This window comes from Scyliorhinus canicula, chromosome 9 (assembly GCF_902713615.1).
Source record: "Scyliorhinus canicula chromosome 9, sScyCan1.1, whole genome shotgun sequence".
Classification (NCBI taxonomy): Eukaryota; Metazoa; Chordata; class Chondrichthyes; order Carcharhiniformes; family Scyliorhinidae; genus Scyliorhinus; species Scyliorhinus canicula.
This window is the reverse complement of record NC_052154.1, coordinates 151,513,028-151,535,785: the sequence shown is the minus strand read 5'-3', so window position 1 is coordinate 151,535,785 and position 22,758 is coordinate 151,513,028. Positions and strand designations below refer to the sequence as shown.

The following is a 22,758-nucleotide window of genomic DNA, read 5'->3' as shown; positions in this document are numbered from 1 at the left end:
TAGTCCAGGTCTCTGGATTACTATCCAAGTAACATAATTACAATGCTACCGTTCCTGCTTTTTCCATAGATTTCTCTGGTTGGGTGGGGCAGGGGTACGGGAAGGGGTGATGATTTCCCTGGAATGCATAAACAGCAAGTCACAACAAAATTTCTTCCCAACCACAGCTTACGCCAAAAGCTCCCAAAGGTCTTAGCAACATGGAATGGAACATAAAACACTGTTGTAAAGCAAGAGGAAATTAAAGTAAACAAGGCAGGCACCAAACCAAGGCCATAATCTTTTTTAATTATGCTAATTAATACTTGGAAACCATCTTTCCGTCATTGGTGTGTATAAAGAACAGCATGTCGAAAATCTTGCAATTATGGATGTTTTTTCTAATTTTAATGCGACTCATGCTGATGCGAGAAGATGCTGAAAAAACATTTTTGCAACAGAGAGCGAATGTGGCGCAGAAAGAGGGAAGAGCATGTGACACACAGCGATGCACTCCCACAGGTATAGGAATAGAATCCTAGCTAGATGAAATGGTTAGAATACTGACCGTAGAGAATCTAGAGAGGTATGGGACCTACCTGTTTAAAATGTTCTTGATTTGATAGATCTAGCAGGTTACATCCAATTCTTAACATACTAATTATCTCCAGGAGAATTAAAATTACTAACTTTGTTATTTTGGAGACTGGTTAAATTTCAGTTATCTTTTGCATTTTACAGTTTCTAAACCAAACACTTCCCTCCCCCACATTTGTATTGGAACAGGAAAAAAATTGAAGCCAACCCCTCTTTCCCCCCACTTCATCTTCACTCCCCCCCCCACCCCCACACACACAGACACACACACACAGACACACACACTTTGCTTCTTGCCTCTGGGAGGTTATAAAACACAACATGTGGCATAAATCAGCTTGGATAGCACATCGATGACTATCCATAACCAATCTAAGCTTCCAAGAGGGGCACATTGAATCAATTAGAGCAATTCTGAAACCCAGCACTCTCCCTCCATTTTTTTTTAAAGCTGGTTCTAAGCTTTAAAAGTCAAGGACGAAATGATGTATGTACTCTTAATAAAATTTACACGGAAATTGGAGGCACCGGTTGGGGTAATCTTTTGTGTGTGTGTTTAAGGCTTGAAATCATGTCCAAAATGTATTTGAAACTACACAGGGTTGGATTACAGATTAAGTTTCTATGAAGATTAATTTGCATTAACACTGGTGTAAACTCGTAGACGTAATAACACAAACAGGCAGCACAACAGTTTTTTTTCTTTCCATTAAAACTACTCTATGATGTGTTTAAGCGCAGTAAGCTGTTTTATTAATACAACTGAAAATAGATTTATCAGCAAATAAAGTACTAATGGGTAACCAGGTCCGATCTGAGATTATCCCAATTTAGAATCACTGAAAATAAGTTTTAAAATAAATAATATTGAACAATTTCATGGTTGGTTTCATCGGAAATTTAAAAGTGTGAAAAAATATTTAAGTCTACTCTGCTTGCCTGTGGGGGTCTTGTGGCGGAATGGGTAGTGTCCCTGTCTCTGGGCCAGAAGTTCCACGATCGAGTCCCAGCCCAAGGCTTGATGGCCAAGGAAGGCGCATTCATGATGTGGTTAAACAGTAGAGTAGACCTGTAAAACCTTCCAATGCAAGCCAATGGCAAGCAGCCACAGCCAGGGAGAGTCCTGGTCAGCTGTGTGATGGAAGGAACGATGGCAGCTCTATCATCACTATCCGTAGCTCTAGATTACAACACATGCACGTCAAAGTGCCTGTTGCCACAGGAACCCGGACTATGAGCGAACTAGAATGCACCACCACCACTCTTCCCCGTGAGAAAATGAAAGCAATTTGAAGACGCTTCTCCAACCAGTTGTAGTCAGCAAAAATCTCACAATCTCAACACAGGGGGTGTGGCCAGTTGTGTGGTTGCGGCCGAAACTGGGCCAACCAAATTTTGAGCCAGTGGAAAGAATTGTGGGAAACATCAGCAGCAGTGGTTTTGGGATGCAAATAGTGGACGCCTCAAATTTCTCAACCTTTTGGATTAGATTTGCCGACTCTGCACGAACTGTGTTGCCACTGGTGCAAGCACAACTTCAGAGTAAATCACCAAAAATTCAGGCAGAACATGCTGGCCTCTGCGACAAAGTCTGCAACTAGCATCTTGAAGCTTTAATGTGCCCTGGTCAGGAAGCATCTTTAACACTAGGTTGAATTCAAGTTACTGAAGCACGAGGAAACATTTGCAAATACTGGAAGCGGTGTCGAGAAGGGTGACGAGGCTGATTTTTCATGACTGATATCAATCTATTTTTGTTCTGCAAGGGCATCAGGAAATAACAACTTACATTTAAATGGCGTCCTCAGCATAGGAAAAGCATTTCACAATGTTATCAGGCTAAAATTGTCACATGGGTCGAAAGAGGATCTATGGGTAACTTTGATGACAGAGATAAGGAGGTCTTAAAGGAGGGGAAAGGAGACGGTAAAGGAGGAGAAGGTTCGGGAGGTCATTACAAACCTTAGGAACACCAACGTAGGAGTTAAGGAGGTTGGCATGCCACATCCAGAATTGGAGTGTTGAGAGCTGGGAGGGCTGTGGAGCCAGAAGAGGTTAGAGGTATAGAAGGGTGAGAATTTTAAATCTGAGGCCTTGGTGGGCTGGGAGGCAATGTAGGTCAGCGAGCATAGCAGCGATGGCTGAACAGGACTTGGTGCGAGTTAGGAAACAGCCAGAGATTTGGAGGGGCTCAAAATTACAGAGCATACTTTGTGGCCCAGCCAGGAGTGTGTTGGAATCGTCAACTCTAGAGATAACAAGTTATGAGGGGTTCAGCAGCAGGCAAGCTGAGGCCGCGTGGAGTCGAGCAATATCATGGAGGTGGAGATATGTGGTCTTAGTGATGGCATGAACATGTGGTCTGAAGCTCATTGTAAGGTCAAGATTGTGAACAGTCTGGTTCAGGCTCAAACAGTTGCCAGAGAGAAAGATGGTGTTCGGAGTTAAGGAGCAGTGTTTCGAGGAGGGACCGAAAACAATGGCTCGGGCCTTGCCAATGTCTAATTTGTGTAGATTTCTGCTCATTTAGTACTGGATGTTGGATTAGCAGTCTGACCATTTAGTGAGTCAGGGAGTTAAGAGGTGCTGGCGAGGTAGAGCTGAGCGTTACAAGCGCACATGTGGAAACTACCGATTTGCTTTTGGATAACGCTGCCTCATTCTGTATTCCATCATCTATTGATTCTCGGCAATGGTAGGAGCCATTTTGAACATATGACTGGGTAACCAGCTATCAGACATTACATGCAATTTGACCCATTGAACCTATACATCTGATAGAACATTTGGTGAAACATTAGTTTTTCAGCGTACGTGTATCAATTTTGATATATATTTTTTTAAATTCTGAATACCCAATTTTGTTTTCCAATTAAGGGGCAATGGAGCATGGCTAATCCACCTAATCTGCACATCTTTTAGGTTGTGGGGTGAAACCTACGCAGACACTGGGGAATGTGCAAACACTCCACACGGACAGTGACAAGGGCCGGGAGCTAACCTGGGTCCTCAGCGCCGTGAGGCTTAATTTTGATAGATATGCGACACAAATATAAAGCTATTGACCGGCCCACTGATTTTCGGCATCAACACTAAACTTTGTTGGGCCAAAGCCGACACTGTACTACAAGGAGTTGTCAGCAACAGAACAGCAGAAACTCCTTTGAGATAAGCCCTGGCTCCGTGCAGTGAGACCTACAACAGTCCTCTGAGTTTGTCCACATGCCAAACCTCAACAGAAGCAGACTGCACTGTTCAACAGACGTGGACTGCACTACACAACCAGTCCAAATTAGCTCTCACACGGGGCGTTAGACAGCTTTGCTACAAAATACTTTTTCACTTTTTAAACCATAGAGTATTTCTTGAAATTGGTTTAATCAAATAATCCCAATTTGACACCGATGCTTGTCCAATTTACTGAACTTAACAAATGCATTTAGATTGTATCATCATGCCCTTGGTATTTATGCTTTTTCAGCAAGGGAAGATCCATCCAACCTTTACATCTTACATAGATACATAGAACATACCGAGCAGGAGGAGACCATTCGGCCCATTGAGTCTGCACCGACCCACTTAGGCCCTCACTTCCACCCTATCCCCATAACCCAATAACCCCATCTAACCTTTTTGGACACTAAGGGCAATTTAGCATGGCCAATCCACCTAACCTGCACGTCTTTGGACTGTGGGAGGAAACCGGAGCACCCGAAAGAAACCCACGTAGACACGTGGAAAACGTGCAGACGCCACACAGAAAGTGACCCAGCAGGGAATCGAACCTGGGACCCTGGCGCTGTGAAGCCACAGTGCTAGCCATGTGTGCTACCATGGGACATCACGGTCTGGTACAACATTTGCAACTGTGCAATATCCCTTCGCTAAACAGCTGGCTTGTAATGCAGAACAATGCTAGCAGCGCGGGTTCAATTCCCGTACCGGCCTACCCGAACAGGTGCCGGAATGTGGCGACTAGGGGCTTTTCACAGTAACTTCATTGAAGCCTACTTGTGACAATAAGCGACTATTAATTATTATTAAAAAGCCGATTCCTTAACAGAAATTGCTAATAGTGCATGGAGAATTGCCAAACCTAGTTAGCACCTGGGTTTCAGTCAATGATACAGCATCGAAGGAAGTCATCAGACCCATCATGCCCTTTGAAAGTACTATCCAATTAGTCCCACCTCCCCTGCTCTTACCACATTGCCCGGCAAATTTTCCTCCACGTTTCTCCGATTCTCTTTTTAAAGTTATTCTGCATTTGCTTCCACCACCTTCATGATCACCTTCAGGTCCCACCAAGTCAGGTGATGGAATGTAAACTCGATAAAAAATCTGGAATTAAAAGTCTAATGGTTCACCATGAAACCATTGTCGACCGTCGTAAAAACCCATCTGGTTCACTAATGTCCTTTAGGAAAACAAATCTGCTGTCCTTACCCAGTCTGGCCGACATGGGACTCAGACCCACAACAATGTGGTTGACTCTTCACTGCCCCCTCAAGGGCAATTAGGGATGGGCAATAAATGCTGGCATAGCCTGCGACGACCAAGTCCCATGAACGAATAAAAAAACTCATTGAGATCTCATCGGCTCTCTGGGATTTTTTGGCCAATTATTTGAAATTTGTGTCCTCTTGTATCACTCTGCCAAAGCTTTTCATGATTTTGAACAAGTCTTTTAAATCTCATCTTAACCTTCTCTGCACCAAACACAATTCCAGCTTCTTTAGTCTCTACATGTAGCTGAAATTTATAGCTCCACAGTGGACTAAGATCCGATTTCGAAAGCACATTGCAGCCACTTTCCAAACACCCAGAGGCACAGCATGAGCCACGAGGGAACATCTTACCTCATGCAACTCCAACATCCAGCCAATTCAAAGATTCAACAGGTCTCCAAGGAGAAGGGGCTTGTGACAAAAATGATTTGCATTTATATTATATTGTACAATGTTCCCAGACACTGTACGAAGAACGCTATCAAACAAAATTTGACACCGAGCCTCCAGGAGACATTAGAGTAGGTGGCTCAAAGGTGTTAAGAGGCATCTTGTGGAGAAATTCAACATTAAAACAGGTCATTGCCTCATTACTGTTTGTGGATGCTCGCTGTGAGCATGTTGGCTGCTGCGTTTCCTACAACTGTGACAACACTTCAGAAGTACTGAATTGACCACAAAGAACCTTTGGATATCATGAGGCCCTGAAAACTTTGAGTGCAATGCCCCAGTTTTTTTCTTTTGGGAGGAAAACGAAACCTGGGATTTCTCATGAGGTCACCTGCAGGTTCTTGATACCCCAGTTTTGATTTCACTGGCAGGCAAACTTTGGAACGCAGTTATTGAGCATGGTCCGCCTCAGAGAGCAGCCTCGAACTTGGGAAGTGGTCATCATCTTGGAATCTTTGTTGTCTCCCCCCAACAACATTCACACCTGGGGTCTGCACTGGTAGCAAATGTACAGCAGGAAAACACCCTCTGTGGTGTAGGTCACAGAGATGACACAATCCCTTAACTCATGTAGTCAGGAAGAACCTAAATAACAGCAATTTAAGCAAACATAGCAAATCATCCAAAGGTGTTTCAGGGGAACAACAATTGTGAACCAAAAAAAGACGACCCAAGGTTAAAAAAAAACAATGGTCAAAGAGATAGTTTTAAGATGCATTATAAAGGAAAGCATAAGGTTAACAAGGTGGAGAGGTTTAGGGTGGGAATTCCAGAGTTTAGGCTCAGGCAGCTGAAGACATGGTTGCCAATGGTGGAGGAAAGGAAATGGCGGATACGCAAGATCCCAGAATTGGAGGAATACAAGAATTTGGAGGGTTTGGAGGAGATTTCAGGGTCAGAGAGGGGCAAAGTCATGTAATCCTTTGTAAACAGGGATCAGAATTTTAAAATCAAGGGGCGTTTGGGCCACTGTAGGTTAATGAGTGCAAGGGTGATGGGCAAGAGGGAACTTGGTGCGAGTTAGGGTATGGTGCAGCAGGGTTTCAGGGGAGGTCACGTTTATGCAGGGCAGAAGATGGGAGGAGTCAGCCAGGGAAGCAGTGGAGCCTAGGGGGGCAACAGAAGCATAGAGCAAAAGTATGCTAACCTCACTTTTCTGCAATTCATCACATTCCCGGTGGTCCTTCTCTAATCCAGCCAGCTTAATTTTCAGACTTGAAATCTCAGCCATTAGATCCAGTTTCTGGCTCTCCAGTGCTGTCCTGCTCAGCAGCTCCTAGAAACAGCAGGAAGTTACATTTTTAATCTCAAAGTTCTTTTTCGTTTCCACACCAAACCCCAAAGACATGAATGGATTTACTCCAAACTACTAAGTATGACTGGTGCCCAATGGAGGGTCCTGGCCTCAGTTTGTGGGTAGACTAAGCAAGTGCACTCAACAAGGCCCCCAGCCATTTGGGTAGCACCAATGCGGGGGTTGGGGGGGGGGGGGGGGGGCACTGCGGGTGGAGCAGGGCACAGAGCAGAAGATGAAGCTTACTGCTTTGCTGTTCTTGTTGAAAGGCCCTTTCTGTATCAGGTAGGACACAGAGCTAGAGACAGGGCTTTTTAAAATGCTAATTGGATACTGAGGCCTTGTCCCATGTTCCACTGACATTTGTTAGCTTAATCTTCCTGAATGCACAAAGGCAGAACTGATTGTGAATTGGATGTGGTTTTATTTTTGGTGTCGGAGGAGGCACAATCAAGAATCAGAAGATCATTTGAGGACACAGCATAATGAAAGAGGAAGGGATGTTTATCAGAAACTAACTCACAGCTAAAAAGAATTGTCTCCCTCTTCCCCATCACCAACTACACAATGTAATTTTAACCATTCATAGGATGGGAGTGTCATTGACAAGGCCAGCATTTATATCCTATTGCTAAAACATAGACTTTACAATGCAGGAGGCCATTCGGCTGATTGACTCTGAACCCGTCCTTGGAAAGAGCACCCTACTTAAGCCCATGCATCCACCCTATCCCCATAACCCACCTAACCTTTTGGACACTGAAGGGCAATTTAGCATGGTCAATCCACCTAACCTGAACATCTTTGGATCGTTGGGGGAGGGGAGAACTGGAGCAACTCAAGGAAATCCACGACCCGCTGTAATCCATCTGAGGTAGGTATACCCACAGGGCTGGAAGGGAATTCCAGGCTTTTGACTTAGCAATAATGAAGGATCAGCTGATATGTTCTAAACTAGGATTTAGAGACTTGGAAGGGAAGTTACGGACGGTAGTGTTCCGTGCATTTGCTCCCCTTGTTCTTCTCGGTAGTTGAGGCTGCAGCTTTGGACGATGCAGTCAAAGGAGCCCAGATGAGTTACTGCAGTGTATCTTGTGGATGATACACACTGCTGACATGGTACAGCAGCAGTGGAGGGTGTGAGTGTTTAAGGTAGTGAATGGGGTGTTGTTCAAACAGCCTGTCTTGTCCTGGACGGTGTCTTCTGGAGTATTGTTCGAACTGCACTCATCCAGCAAGTGGGAGAGTATTCCATCACACTCCTGACTTGTACCTTGTGAATGGTGGACAAGCTTTAGGAAATCAGGAGTTACTCGCTGCTGAATTTCCAGTTTCTGACCTGATCCATGTTAACTTTCTGGTCAGTGATAACCCCCCTCGTCCCCCCAGGTTAATCATGGGTTATTCAATGATGGGAACTCCGTAAATTTTGCGAGCGTAATCCCCTTCTCATGATGGCACAGATCAGCACTCCTCAACTTTGGTGTTCCTGTTTTTCAAGGAGTAATTTTGGGGTGGTTGAGTGCCCCACATTCATTGGCCTCACCTAGCAAATGGATGACTGAATCTGTTTCCACAACACTTTCAAACTGTGTAAACCAGATCACATCTCACTGCATTTAATTTTGCTAATCACCTAGAATCTGTTTCCTCTTCTGACCCTTCTGCCACCAGAAACTATTTCTCACATTTACTCTATCAAGTAAATATGGGGAGGCGGGAGCATAGTGGTATTTTCACTGGACTGGTAATGCAAAGACCCAGGATAATGATCTGGGAACCCAGGTTCGAATCTCACCACAGCAAGTGATGGAATTTAAACTGAATAAAATATCTGGAGTGAAAAGTCTAATGATGACCATTATCGATTGTTGCAAAAACCCATTTGTTTCACTATCCCTTTAGGGAAGGAAATCTGCCATCCTTACCTGGTCTGGCCTAAACGTGACTCCAGACCCACAGCAATGTGGTTGACTCTGAAATGGGATAACAAGCCATTCAGTTGTATTCAACCACTAGAAAAACACAAAGGAACCAGGCACCAGAAAGGACAACGGCAAACCCTGCCCTGCTGACCCTGCAAAGTCCTCCTTACGAATAAGGAGGACCTGTGCCAAAAGTGGGAGGGCTGTCTCACAGACTAGTTAGGTAACAGTCTGACACAGTCATACTCACAGAATCATACCTTACAAGCAATGTCCCAGACACCACTATCACCATTCACTAGTGAGACAGGACATACTCAGCAGAGGTGGCGGCACAGTAGTATACAGTCAGGAGCAAGTTGCCCTGGGAGTCATCAACACCGACTCTGGACCCCATGAAGTCTCATGGCTTTGGGTTAAACATGGGCAAGGAAACTGCCTGCTGATCCTCTATGTTGAACACCACTTGGGAGGAAGCACTGAGGGTGGCAAGCGTGCAGAATATGGTCTGGGTGGGGGACTTCAATGTCCATCACCAAGAGTGGCTTGGTAGTACCACCACAGACCAAGCTGGCTGGGTCCTAAAGGATATAGCTGCTACACTGGGACTGCAGCAGGTGGTGAGGGAACCAACAAGAGAGCAAAACATACTTGACCTCATCCTCACCAATCTGCCTGCTGAAGATGCATCTGTCCATGACAGCATCGGTGGAGACAAAGTCCCGTCTTCACATTGAGGATACCCTTGTGTGGCACTACCACCGTGCTAAATGGGATAGTCTTCACACAGATATAGCAACTCAAGACTGGGCTGTGGACCATCAGCAGCAGCAGAATCGTACTCATCCACAATCTTTAATATCATTGCCTGGCATATCTCCCAGTCTTCCACTAGCACCAAGCCAGGGGATCAACCCTGGTTCAATGAAGAGTGCAGGAGAGCATGCCAGGAACAACACCAGACATACCAAAAAATGAGTTGTCAACCTGGTGAAGCTACAACACAGGACTACTTGCGTGCCAAACAGCACAAGCAGCAAATAATAGACAGAGCTAAGGAATTCCACAAAACGCATCAGATCTCAGCTTAGTCCTACCATCCAGCCGTGAATGGTGGTGGACAATTAAACAACTCACTGGAGGAGGCGGCTCCACAAATATCCTCATCCTCAATGATGGAGGCGGCCAGGAATTTGCAACAATCTTAAGCCAGAAGTGCCGAATGGATGATCCATCTCGGTCTCCTCTGGAGATCCCCAGAATCACAAGTGTCAGTCTTTAGCCAATTCAATTCACTCCACATGATATCAAGAAATGGCTGAAGGCACTGGATACTGCACAGGCTATGGGCCCTGACAATATTTTGGCAGCAGTACTGAAGACCTGTGCTCAGCAACTTACCGTTCCCCTAGCCAAGTTGTTCCAGTACAGCTACAACACTGGCGTCTACCCAGCAATGAGGAAAATTGCACCATGTGTCCTGTACACAAGAAACAGGACAAATCCAACCCAACCAACACGATCAGTCTACTCTCCATCATCAGCAAAGTGATGGAAGGAGTCATTAACAGTGCTATTAAGCGGCATTTACTTAGCAATAACCTGCTCACGGATGCTCAGTTTTGATTCTGCCAGGGTCACTCAGCTCCTGACCTCATTACAACCTAGGTTCAAACTTGGACTGAATGCCATAGGTTAGAGTGTCTGCCTTGACATCAAGGTGGCACTTGACCGAATATGGCATGGAGCCCTAGCTAAACCGTCCATGCCCTAGTTAAACCGGAATCAATGGGAATCAGGGGGGAAACTCTCCACTGGCACAAAGGAAGATTTTTTGTGCCAGCATTTATTACCCATCCCAAATTGCCCTTGAGGGGGCATTTAAGAGTCAACCACATTGCTGTGGTTAACAAGGCTGGCTGATTTCATTCCCTAAAGGACATTAGTGAACCAGATGGGTTTTTATGACAACCGACAATGGTTTCATGGTCTTCATTTAGACGTTTAAGTCCAAATTTTTATTGAATTCAAATTTTCACCATCGCAGTGGCGGTATTGGAATCTGGGTCCCCAGAGCACTACTCTGGGTCTCTGGGATTACTAGTCAACCACCGCCTCGTTGTGGTGGTTGGAGGTCAATCATCTAAGCTCTAGGGCATCATGACAGGCATCTCCACATCATGGCTTCCAAAAAGGTTAGGTGGGGTTACTGGGGATAGGGTGGAGTTGTGGGCTTAAGTAAGGTGCTGTTTCCAAAGGCCGGTGCGGACTTGATGGGCCGAATGGCCTCCTTCTGCACTGTAAGGTCTATGATTCTATGAACATCCTCAGGCATGAAAAGAATTAGAGAAATGTAAGTCTTTCTAAAAACATCTATTAAATTTCTAGATTTTATCATAAAAGTTATAGAATACAAGTCAAGAGCAGAGATGACGCCTTATTTAGCTAGGCTTTTCCAATATTGGACTCCAACTATAGGACATTGAGGCATTAGAGAAATTATAAACACCGATTCAATAGCAATACGTCTCGAATGAGAAGCTATAAATACGAAGGCAGATTTGAAAAATGGGGCCTGCTCTCTTCAAAGCAATGAAGGTTACAGGGTGATTTGAAGAAAGTGTTTTTGAAGTTTGGAAAGAATGCAAGAGGGTAGATAGGAGCAGATTATTTCCAGTCATTGAGGGGTCCAATAATGAAGCACCGGAGTTCCAAAATGAACAAGTTGAGATCTGTAACAGAGGACAGGAGAAACCCCTTAAGCAGAGTTGCGGGGATTCACTGCCAAGATTTGTGTTAAGACAGAAACTGTGTCAGTATTCAAGATCCAAGTGGAAGGGTGGAGAAACAAAGAAAGGTTGGAGGACTATAGGAACTGGGTAGATAAATGTGCTTGGGACTATTGAGTCACATGACGATTTAAAGATGACATGCATTGGTTGGGCCAAATGGCCTGTTTTCCTGTTGTAACCTGTGGAGTTTAATGTTTTTTTTAAAAACCAATGGTACAATAACACTAGGAATAGCTTTGAAGGCCCTTTCCCTCAAATTCAAACAAACATTTCAAGATCAAAATAAAAGCATAATACTGCGGATGCTAAATATTTCAGATCTATTGGGTTGGGAGAGAAGTTATATAAACAACTTGAGCGTTAGTCTTAAATTCCTTTCCTGAACTGCAAAACAATTCTCTTTTCATACTCTGCTTATTCAGTAGCCTCATTCCTTCAGAAGGTCATGTGAAATTCTTCAGTGTTGGTGACCTCAATAGTCTTTTAAAAACTCAACCTTCTGACTCGATTCCCTTGAACCTTTTCACGTGTTGCTTTTACCTGCACATCTGACAGTGCAGTACTCCCTCAGTACTGCACTGGGGGAGTGTCAGCCGAAGGGAGTTTCAGTTAGTCTGACACCTGGTGCATCACTGAGGGAGTGTTGCACAGTGAGCCCGAGGGAATGTTTCACTGGCAGCCTGAAGGAGTTTCACTGGCAGCCTGAGGGAATGTTGCACTGTTAGTCTAACACCTGGTGTATCACTGAAGGAGTGTTGCATAGTCTGGTGCACTCAAATTAAGACTCCATTTGCCCTCCCTGGTGGATTCAACTACAAACAAAAACGGACTAAAAACACTCACTAATCCCTTTGCCTCTGTCTGAGTTATACTTGTACAGAGTCTGGAGCGTTATTCAAAATGCATAATCGGGACAAACCTCTCCATTCACCCGAGGAAGGAGCAGCGCTCCGAAAGCTCGTGTTTGAAACAAACCTGCTGGTCTTTAACCTGGTGTTGTAAGACTTCTTACTGTGCAGCACATAAGGAGGCTATTTGGCCCTTCGGGCCTGTGTAAGCATCCTCGCCCTGCTCTTTCCTCAAAGCCCTGCATGCTCTTTTCCTTTTCAAGAATTTAACAAACTCCCTTTTGAACGTTACCACTGAATCCATTTCCAACACCTTTTCATGAGCACAATCCAGACCACAGCACACCACATTTTAAAAAAAACTCTCGAAAACTCTCGTTTTTACCTACTTCTTTAAAAAAAAATGTAGAGTACGTAATTCATTTTTTTTCAATTAAGGGGCAATTAGCGTGGCCAATCCACCTACCGAGCACATTTTTTGGGTTGTGGGGGCGAAACCCTCGCAGACACAGGGAAGATGTGCAAATTCCATACGGACAGTGAGCCGGGACCGGGATTCGAACTTGGGACATCGGTGCCGTGAGGCAGCAATGCTAACCACTGCGTCACCGTGCCGCCCTCTACCTACTTCTTTTGCCAATTATCATAAATCTGTCTCCTCTCAATTTATTTCAGCTCTGACACCTGCAACTGTGCAGACTCCCCTCTCTCCATCAGATTATAGCACACCACGGACTGTGGATGGGAGCACGGTTAGGACATCGATGCCCAATGATAGTGCACAGACTCTTACCACTCTTATAATCTGATCACTGGGTGGATTATTTACAATTTTATAGAGAAATACAGCACAGAACAGGCCCTTCGGCCCACGATGTTGCGCCGAACTTTTGTCCTAGGTTAATCATAGAATTTTGGACAATTTTTCATGGCCAATCCACCCAACCTGCACATCTTTGGACTGTGGGAGGAAACCGGAGTACCCGGAGGAAACCCACGCAGTCACGGGGAGGATGTGCAGACTCCACACAGACAGTGACCCAAGTCGAAATCGAACTTGTGACCCTGGAGCTGTGAAGCAATTGTGCTATCCACAATGCTACCGTGCTGCCCTTAAGAAGTTAACCTACACTCCCTTATTCTACCCTAATCCAAGTACCTATCCAATAGCCGCTTGAAGGTCCATAAATTTTCCGACTCAACTACTACCACAGGCAGTGCATTCCATGCCCCCACTACTCTCTGGGTAAAGAACCTACCTCTGACATCCCCTCTATATCTTCCACCATTTATCTTAAATTTATGTCCCCTTGTAATGGTGTGTTCCACCCGGGGAAAAAGTCTCTGACTGTCTACTCTATCTATTCCCCTGATCATCTTATAAACCTCTATCAAGTCACCCCTCATCCTTCTCCGTTCTAATGAGAAAAGGCCTAGCACCCTCAACCGTTCCTCGTATGACCTACTCTCCATTCCAGGCAACATCCTGGTAAATCTCCTTTGCACCTTTTCCAAAGCTTCCACATCCTTCCTAAAATGAGGTGACCAGAACTGCACACAGTACTCCAAATGTGGCCTGACCAAGGTTTTGTACAGCTGCATCATCACCTCACGGCTCTTAAATTCAATCCCTCTGCTAATGAACGCTAGCACACCATAGGCCTTCTTCACAGCTCTATCCACTTGAGTGGCAACTTTCAAAGAACTATGAACATAGACCCCAAGATCTCTCTGCTCCTCCACATTGCCAAGAACCCTACCGTTAACCCTGTATTCCGCATTCAGATTTGTCCTTCCAAAATGGACAACCTCACACTTGTCAGGGTTAAACTCCATCTGCCACTTCTCAGCCCAGCTCTGCATTCTATCTATGTCTCTTTGAAGCCGACAACAGCCCTCCTCACTATCCACAACTCCACCAATCTTCGGATCATCTGCAAATTTACTGACCCACCCTTCAACTCCCTCATCCAAGTCGTTAATGAAAATCACAAACAGCAGAGGACCCAGAACTGATCCCTGCGGTACGCCACTGATAACTGGGCTCCAGGCTGAATATTTGCCATCCACCACAACTCTCTGTCTTCTATCGGTTAGCCAGTTTGTTATCCAACTGGCCAAATTTCCCACTATCCCATGCCTCCTTACTTTCTGCATAAGCCTACCATGGGGAACCTTATCAAATGCCTTACTAAAATCCATGCACACTACATCCACTGCTTTACCTTCATCCACATGCTTGGTCACCTCCTCAAAGAATTCAATAAGACTTGTAAGGCAAGACCTACCCCTCACAAATCCGTGCTGACTATCCCTAATCAAGCAATGCCTTTCCAGATGCTCAGAAATCCTATCCCTTAGTACCCTTTCCATTACTTTGCCTACCACCGAAGTAAGACTAACTGGCCTGTAATTCCCAGGGTTATCCCTATTCCCTTTTTTGAACAGGGGCACGACATTCGCCACTCTCCAATCCTCTGGTATCACCCCTGTTGACAGCGAGGACGAAAAGATGCTGTCAGACAAGAATTGTCAGCCAACGGCTCTGCAATTTCATTTCTTGCTTCCCATAGAATCCTTGGATATATCCCGTCAGGCCCGGGGGACCTGTCTATCCTCAAGTTTTTCAAAACGCACAACACATCTTCCTTCCTGACAAGTATCTCCTCAAGCTGATCAGTCTGCTTCACGCTGTCCTCTCCAACAATATGGCCCCTCTCGTTTGTAAATACTGAAGAAAAATACTTGTTCAAGACCTCTCCTATCTCTTCAGACTCAATACACAATCTCCCGCTACTGTCCTTAATCGGACCTACCCTCGCTCTAGTCATTCTCATATTTCTCACATATGTGTAAAAGGCCTTGGGGTTTTCCTTGATCCTACCCGCCAAATATTTTTCATGCCCTCTCTTAGCTCTCCTAATCCCTTTCTTCAGTTCCCTCCTGGCTATCTTGTATCCCTCCAGCGCCCTGTCTGAACCTTGTTTCTTCAGCCTTATATAAGTCTCCTTCTTCCTCTTAACAAGACATTCAACCTCTCTTGTCAACCATGGTTCCCTCACTCGACCATCTCTTCCCTGCCTGACAGGGACATACATATCAAAGACACGCAGTACCTGTTCCTTGAACAAGTTCCACATTTCACTTGTGTCCTTCCCTGACAGCCTATGTTCCCAACTTCTGCACTTCAATTCTTGTCTGACAGCATTGTATTTACCCTTCCCCCAATTATAAACCTTGCCCTGTTGCTCGCACCTATCCCTCTCCATTACTAAAGTGAAAGTCACAGAATTGTGGTCACTACCTCCAAAATGCTCCCCCACTAACAAATCTATCAGCTGCCCTGGTTCATTACCAAGTACTAAATCCAATATGGCCTCCCCTCTGGTCGGACAATCTACATACTGTGTTAGAAAAGCTTCCTGGACACACTGCACAAACACTACCCCATCCAAACTATTTGATCTAAAGAGTTTCCACTCAATGTTTGGGAAGTTGAAGTCGCCCATGACTATTACCCTGTGACTTCTGCACCTTTCCAAAATCTGTTTCCCAATCTGTTCCTCCACATCTCTGCTGCTATTGGGGGGCCTATAGAAAACTCCCAACAAGGTGACTGCTCCTTTCCTATTTCTAACTTCAACCCATATTACCTCAGTAGGCAGATCCCCCTCGAACTGCCTTTCTGCAGCTGTTATACTATCTCTAATTAACAATGCCACCCCCCCACCTCTTTTACCATCCTCCCTAATCTTGTTGAAACATCTATAACCAGGGACCTCCAACAACCATTTCTGCCCCTCTTCTATCCAAGTTTCTGTGATGGCCACCACATCGTAGTCCCAAGTACAGATCCATGCCTTAAGTTCACCCACCTTATTCCTGATGCTTCTTGCATTAAAGTATACACACTTCAACCCATCTCCTTGCCTGCAAGTACTCTCCTTTGTCATTGTTACCTTCCCCACTGCATCACTATGTGCTTTGGCGTCCTGACTATCGTCTACCTTAGTTGCTGGACTACAGATCCGGTTCCCATTCCCCTGCCAAATTAGATTCGTGACCTCCCTCCCCACCTCAATGTGAGGCAGAGTAGGAATAACAGGGGTAAAAACAGAAAATGCTGCAACAAAATCAGGCCTGGCAGCATCTGTGGAAAGAAACAGAGTTAACATTTCGAGTCTCAATGGTCACCCAGCATTTTCTGTTTTTTATTTCACAATTCCCAGCATCCGAAGTATTTTGCTTTTATTACAGGAATAACAGGGCGAGTACTGAAAATCTTGTTCCCACAGCAGTGAGTTGCATCCTTCCAATGTCACGATAAACCTTTGATCATCTGCTCTTGGAATATAACGTTTGCTCCAAGTCAGCCATTAAATCCTTCCGTGTAAAATTAAATTAAATTCTAATGCATTTCTTCAGCTACCGACTACTTTAAAATTAGCGGCAGCATTGAGTATAAAGATAACAAGCATATTCGGAGGGTGGGCAGTTCTCTTTATTGTTTAACAGGGTATTTCTTTGGAGAGATTCTGTGGGTAGGTCAAGATCCCACAATTCCCAGGATCCTTACTTTACAAGGTTCTGGTTATAGTTGCCTCTGTGGCCCTCCAGGACTTGAACACAAAAATCAAGCTGTCTCTCCAGTTCTGACGGAGTGCTGTACTGTTGGAGACATTGAACAGAAGCTCCTCTCCCTCAGCTAGACAAATAAATCCTGTGGCACCAGTTTAAAGTAGGAGAGTTCATTCATCCCATGTCTCTTGGTCAATATTTATCCCTCAATCAACGTCACAAAAATAGATCATCTGGCCATTATCACATTGCTGTTTGAAGGAGCTTGCTGCAAATTTGTTGTTGTGCCTCCCTATGTTGCAACGGTGAGCACAGTTTTCTTAATTGGCTGGTAAACACTCAAGACATCCTGGGGTCATGAAAGATGCTACATGAATGCAAATCTTTCTTTACTGATCTGGGATATTGGTCATGTGTGTAATATTTTCCACCCTAAATATGTCCAAAAGCTTCAACTGTACAACTTCAAATAATCATGAGACGGGTGTACAACGAGGTCACAGGCACACACAGGCAAGCTGCTGTCCTGCGTTCTTGAACAATGCAACCAAGTTCAGCTTTATAGAGTGGAAAACCTCAGGTTTAGGTGGGGTTCTAACGTAAAGGAGATACACAAGTGAAGAGAGAGAAAGTACGCCTCGAGTACAGTAAGATGTGATGGTTAGCGATATAATAGCTGGACTATCTGCAGTTAAAAAGATTGTATTTCGCAACAGCACCGGAACTAAAGATCTTGCATTTATGGAGTGCCTTTCAAAACCCCAGGCCGTCCAAAGTGCCTCACAGCCAATGATGTGCTCTTAATGGGGAGTCACAAGCGGACCAATTTGCGGACACATGCATCAGCAGGAAATGCAGCAGCCAATTTGCAGGACCCAATCGGCAAGATCCCAGAGAGAGCAATGAGATACTGATCAGATGGTTTGCTTACATAGTGTTGATTTGATGGATGACTATTGGATGGGACACAAGGAATAATGAAGGCCTTGTGGTACAGTGAGCAGCATCCTGCCTCTGAGCCCGAGGCTCTGGGTTAGAGTCCAACCCAAGGACCTGATGGCCAAGGAAAGCGAGTTCATAATGTCACCAAAACCGTCGAGTATTAACCTCCATCACACACTGGTGGAATAATGGGAGGGATTCCTGGTCAGCCATGCTTGATGTGGAGTGGCAGCCCTCAAGCGATAAGCCTCTGGCGACAGATTAGTAACCTGTTTCAGGAATACCTCGCTACGGAAACAGATGAAAATCTGTCTTGTGCACCACTAGGGGCAGCAACAGAAACAACACAAGGCATAACTCCCCTGCTCTTCTGTCCAAAGGAGAGGAGAGATGAAACCTCCGTTTAACATCTCATTCAAAAGATTACCTTGACGGTGCAGCCTCACTCAAACACTGTGCTCAGGTGTCAGCTTGGATTTTGTGGATCAAGTCTCTCGAGTGGGACTTGAACTCACAACTTGGGACAGCTGGACAAATTCTTCCCCAAAAACATTTGGAGTGGAGTAGAATGATCAAAGGAGGAGCGCCTATACTTCCTCAGAAAACTGAGGAAATTCGGCATGTCCACATTAACTCTTAACAACTTTTACAGATGCACCATAGAAAGCATCCTATCTGGCTGCATCACAGCCTGGGATGGCAACTGCTCGACCCAAGACCGCAAGAAACATCAGAGTCGTGAACACAGCCCAGTCCATCACTCAAACCTGCCTCCCATCCATTGACTCCATCTACACCTCCCGCTGCCTGGGGAAAGCTGGCAATATAATCAAAGACCCCTCCCACCCGGCTTACTCACTCTTCCAACTTCTTCCATCGGGCAGGAGATACAGAAGTCTGGGAACACGCACAAACAGACTTAAAAACAGCGTCTTCCCCGCTGTTAACAGACTCCTAAACAACCCTCTTATGGACTGACCTGATTAACGCTACACCCCTGTATGCTTCATCCGATGCCAGTGTTTATGTAGTTACATTGTGTACCTTGTGTTGCCTTATTATGTATTTATTTTATTTCTTTTCATGTACTCAATGACCTGTTGAGCTGCTCGCAGAAAAATACTTCTCACTGTACCTCAGTACACGTGACAATAAACAAAACCCAAATGGACCGAGTCAGGGGGAGAAATTTGCAAGGATTTGTTTGAAAATGTGAAAGGTGTTGCAGCATAAACATGAAATAGGATTCAAACTAGATTTTAAGGCACAGTTCAAACTAGTTTATCTCTAGATTTCAAGCATCTGGTAATTATTATTCAGTAAGCGATAGTGGTGAAGAGCCTATTAGCCTGAGAGGATCAAATACATCAACTACAAAACACTGAAGAGTGGAACATTAACTGCCTCTTGTACGAGAGTCTGCACCACAGAAATAGGACAACAATGAAACACATGTCAGCAAAAGTAATAAGATAACATTTAGCGTCAGCCTCGAGTTTGAGTAGCATTCACACCTCAAATAGACGGAAGGTCACGTGGGTTCAAGATCCATTGCAAAAATCCAAGTACCAAATCTAGGCTGACAATTCCTTCGCCCAACCATTGTTAGCTGTGCCATCAGATGTCCATACCCTAAAAACTCCAGAAGTTCCTCCTTACGTAGTTCCAACTCTGCTCCAAGTCCTTCCTCAAAACAGACTCTTTGAACAAGTTTTTACATATCTGTCCTAACATTCCTTGCTTTGGCTTGGCATCACTTATCCGTTAACATTTTGGGATATTTTTACTACATTCAAGGCACTATATAAATGCAAGTGGTCGTTTGTGCAGGCAAAACGAAGAACGGAATTTTCCAGTCCCGCAACGTACCTGCGACAATTCCAGTCCAGAAAACCCCACCCCGAGATGTTGGAGCCAAAACATGAGGAGCGTTGCCAGGGCACATTTAGACATCCTTTACAGAGGCTACATAAATGAAAACTGTTGTTGTCATTACTGATGAAGCAGAAAATCTTTTCTTGGAGCATGTCCAAGGGTGAGTGAGGAGAGCTGGGAGAAGCTCTCCAGATGCTAAAGTTAAATAAACTTGAGCTTAATATAGAAATACTAATGGATAACATCTGCTAGCTTCACCCAGTGTAAGCATATAGTATTTTATCCACAATGACCACAAATTCTAGCTATGGACCTTAAATGGGACCCACACTGGACCTTTGGCTTACAACTCAGTGAGAAATTAGAGTTGGGACTAGAAATTACAGTTGATTAGAGAACTGTGGCGATTCTTCTTGGAGCAACAAAGGCAAAGCAAAGGTTTGATGGAAAGGTTTGATAGAAAGGCAAACCTTCAAAATCATGAAGTGCTTTCTATAAGGAGAAACTGTTGCTCATGAGAGAAGGGCTGCTTGGCAAATGAACCAGGGGGGAAGATGATTTTTTTTTTTTTAAACACACAAATTGTGATTTAGACTGTGCTTCCTGAAAGAATATGGAGTATATTCAATAGTAAATTTCAAAAAGGGAAAGGATAAATAATTGAAGGGGAAATAAACTCAGGTTTATGAGGAAAATAGCAAGGGACAGTCAGTGGTACTAAGTGGATAACTCTTTCAAAAGAGGCACCACTGGTAGAATAGGCCGAAAGGCCTCCTCTTGTGATGTCCAATTCGAAGGGGAAAAAAGGTGTTTCTAAAAAGGCACGTTTCAGAGAGACTGTATAAATATATCCACTGGAAGGAAAGAAGGCAGCGCACAGCTGTTTAAACTGAATGAAATGGTGCTGCAATGTTTTGAGGTTCTCAAGTTACAACCACTGAGCCCTCGGTTTGAACAGAATCCAACCAAATCAAACGGAGAATACGGCAGCAAATCACTTGGGGATTCAAGTGGTCGAACAGTGTCATGTGAAAGAGCATAAAACTTGGAACTCAAGAGAAATTGGGAATACTTTGGAAACAGCTTCTGGTTGAGGCCCCATCTGTCTCTCTCTGGGGATGTAAAAGATCCCACGTTATTTGAGGAGGAGAGTTCCCCCTGACGTACTTGGCCAACATGTGCCCCTGAATAATAATAATAATAATCTTTATTGTCACAAGTAGGCTTCTGCAATGACATTACTGTAAATGGTCATAAAGCCATTTAAATGCAAAGTCTGCTCCCTTTTTCTTCAATATTGAACACTGAACAACAATAACTTGCATTTATATTTGCTTGTCAAGGACTTCCGGTTGCGGCTATGCGGAGCTAAGCCACACGTTCGGCAGCTCCCGCCAGGAACGGACTTTTGGGCTCTTTTTAGGGCCCCCAGCGGTACTTGTTCGACGTTTCCCGACGTGGGAAGGAGCCAGCAACATTTCCCCAACAGTATATGGCCTGGACCAGGAGTGGGGCGAGTAAGAAAGTGGTTGCAGCGCCAAAGCAGAAGCGAGGGAAGAAGCACATGATGGCGGCGGGCGGAGACCAGGAGACATGGAGGCAGTGGGCGCAGGAGACTCCAGCGCTGCTTCAGGGAGCTTAAAGTGGGGCTGCTGGAGCCCCTGAAGGCTTCAATTGACAAGCTGCTGGAGACCCAGACGGCACGGGGCTGGCGATCCGAGAGATCCGACAAAAGGCCTCTGAAAGAGAGGACGAGACCTTAAGCCTTGCGGTGAAGGTGGAGATGCACGAGGCGCTCCATAAAAATGACAGGAGAGGTTCGAGGAGATGGAGAACCGGTCGATGTGTAAAAATCTGTGGATCCTGGGCCTTCCGGAAGGGCTGGAGGGGTCAGACATGGGGGCCTATGTGGCCATCATGTTAAATCCGCTGATGGGAGCCGAGTCCTTTCAGGGGCCCCTGGAGCTAGAGAGGGCCATAGAATATTGGCAAGAAGACCCAAGCCGAATGAGCTGCCACGGGCGGTGCTGGTGCGGTTCCACCGGTTTGCTGACCGGGAGTGTGTGCTCAGGTGGGCCAAGAAGGAGCAGAGCAGCAGGTGTGAGAATGCGGTGGTGCGGATCTACCAGGGCTGGAGTGCGGAGGTGGCAAAGAAGACGGCCGGGTACAATCGGACGAAGGCGGTGCTGCACAGGACGAGAGTGAAGTTCGGCCTGCTGCAGCCGGCGCGTTTGTGGGACACCTACAAGGACCGACACTATTACTTTGAGTCCCCGGAAGAGGCGTGGGCCTTTGTGCAGGCCGAGAAGTTGGACTCAAACTGAGGGCTGGGTGCGGTGTCTGCATGTAACTGTTATATTTTGTGGGGGGGGGGGGTTCTCTGTTTAATGCTGGTTCTACGTTGGTTCTTTGTTGTTTTCAGGGCGGGTGGGGCACTGTTTTCTGCTTGGGTTTGTTGGATGGGCTCGAGGAGGGGGGCAGACCTGCAGTGTAGGGGACTGATGGTGTGATGGGGGGTGGGGGCTCCGCGAGGGGACCGGGCTGGTAAAGGGAGCTGCTGTAGAGGAGGTGGGGTCGGGCAGGTGAAAAGCACGAGCTTTTTCCCGTGCTGAGGGTTGAAGGGGCGGGGCCAAAGCTGGGAAGCGTGGGCTTTTTCCCGCTTGAGAGCGGGAGGGGGAGGAGGAAAGCCTGCCGGTGGACACTGGGGAGGAGGGGAAGCCCCACGCTGAGAGGGGTCGGAGGAGTGGCGGGAGCAGCCGGGGTCAGCTGACCTGCGGGAGTGCAATGGAGGGAGCAGCGCAGCTAAGGGGGGGGGGGGGGGGGGGGGTCCTAGCTGGGGGGGGGTGGTACCGGGTTGCTGCTGGAATGGCCAAGAAGGAGCTGGAGTATGTAGAGGGGTCGGGATGGGTGTCTGCCGCCGTGGGGAACGGGCTGAGCGGCGGGCGCGGGCACGTGGCGGGCTGAGGAAGG

General features: G+C 45.8%; 1 protein-coding gene across 13 annotated transcripts in view; it reads right to left on the bottom strand.

Annotated features, from left to right (window-relative positions):
• The window catches only part of LOC119971787 (liprin-beta-2-like), a 354,279-nt gene that overhangs the window by 72,169 nt on the left and 259,352 nt on the right, over nt 1-22,758 (bottom strand). For 11 of the 13 annotated variants that reach the window (XM_038807902.1, XM_038807904.1, XM_038807906.1 and 8 more), the window contains one exon: nt 6,682-6,810. The exons of 1 other annotated variant lie outside the window; for it this stretch is intronic. In XM_038807902.1, coding sequence (XP_038663830.1) covers nt 6,682-6,810 — 129 coding nt within the window. Of the gene's footprint in view, nt 1-6,681; nt 6,811-8,756; nt 8,795-22,758 lie in introns of those variants that run through there. One more of the 13 variants, XM_038807914.1, reaches the window with a different exon arrangement.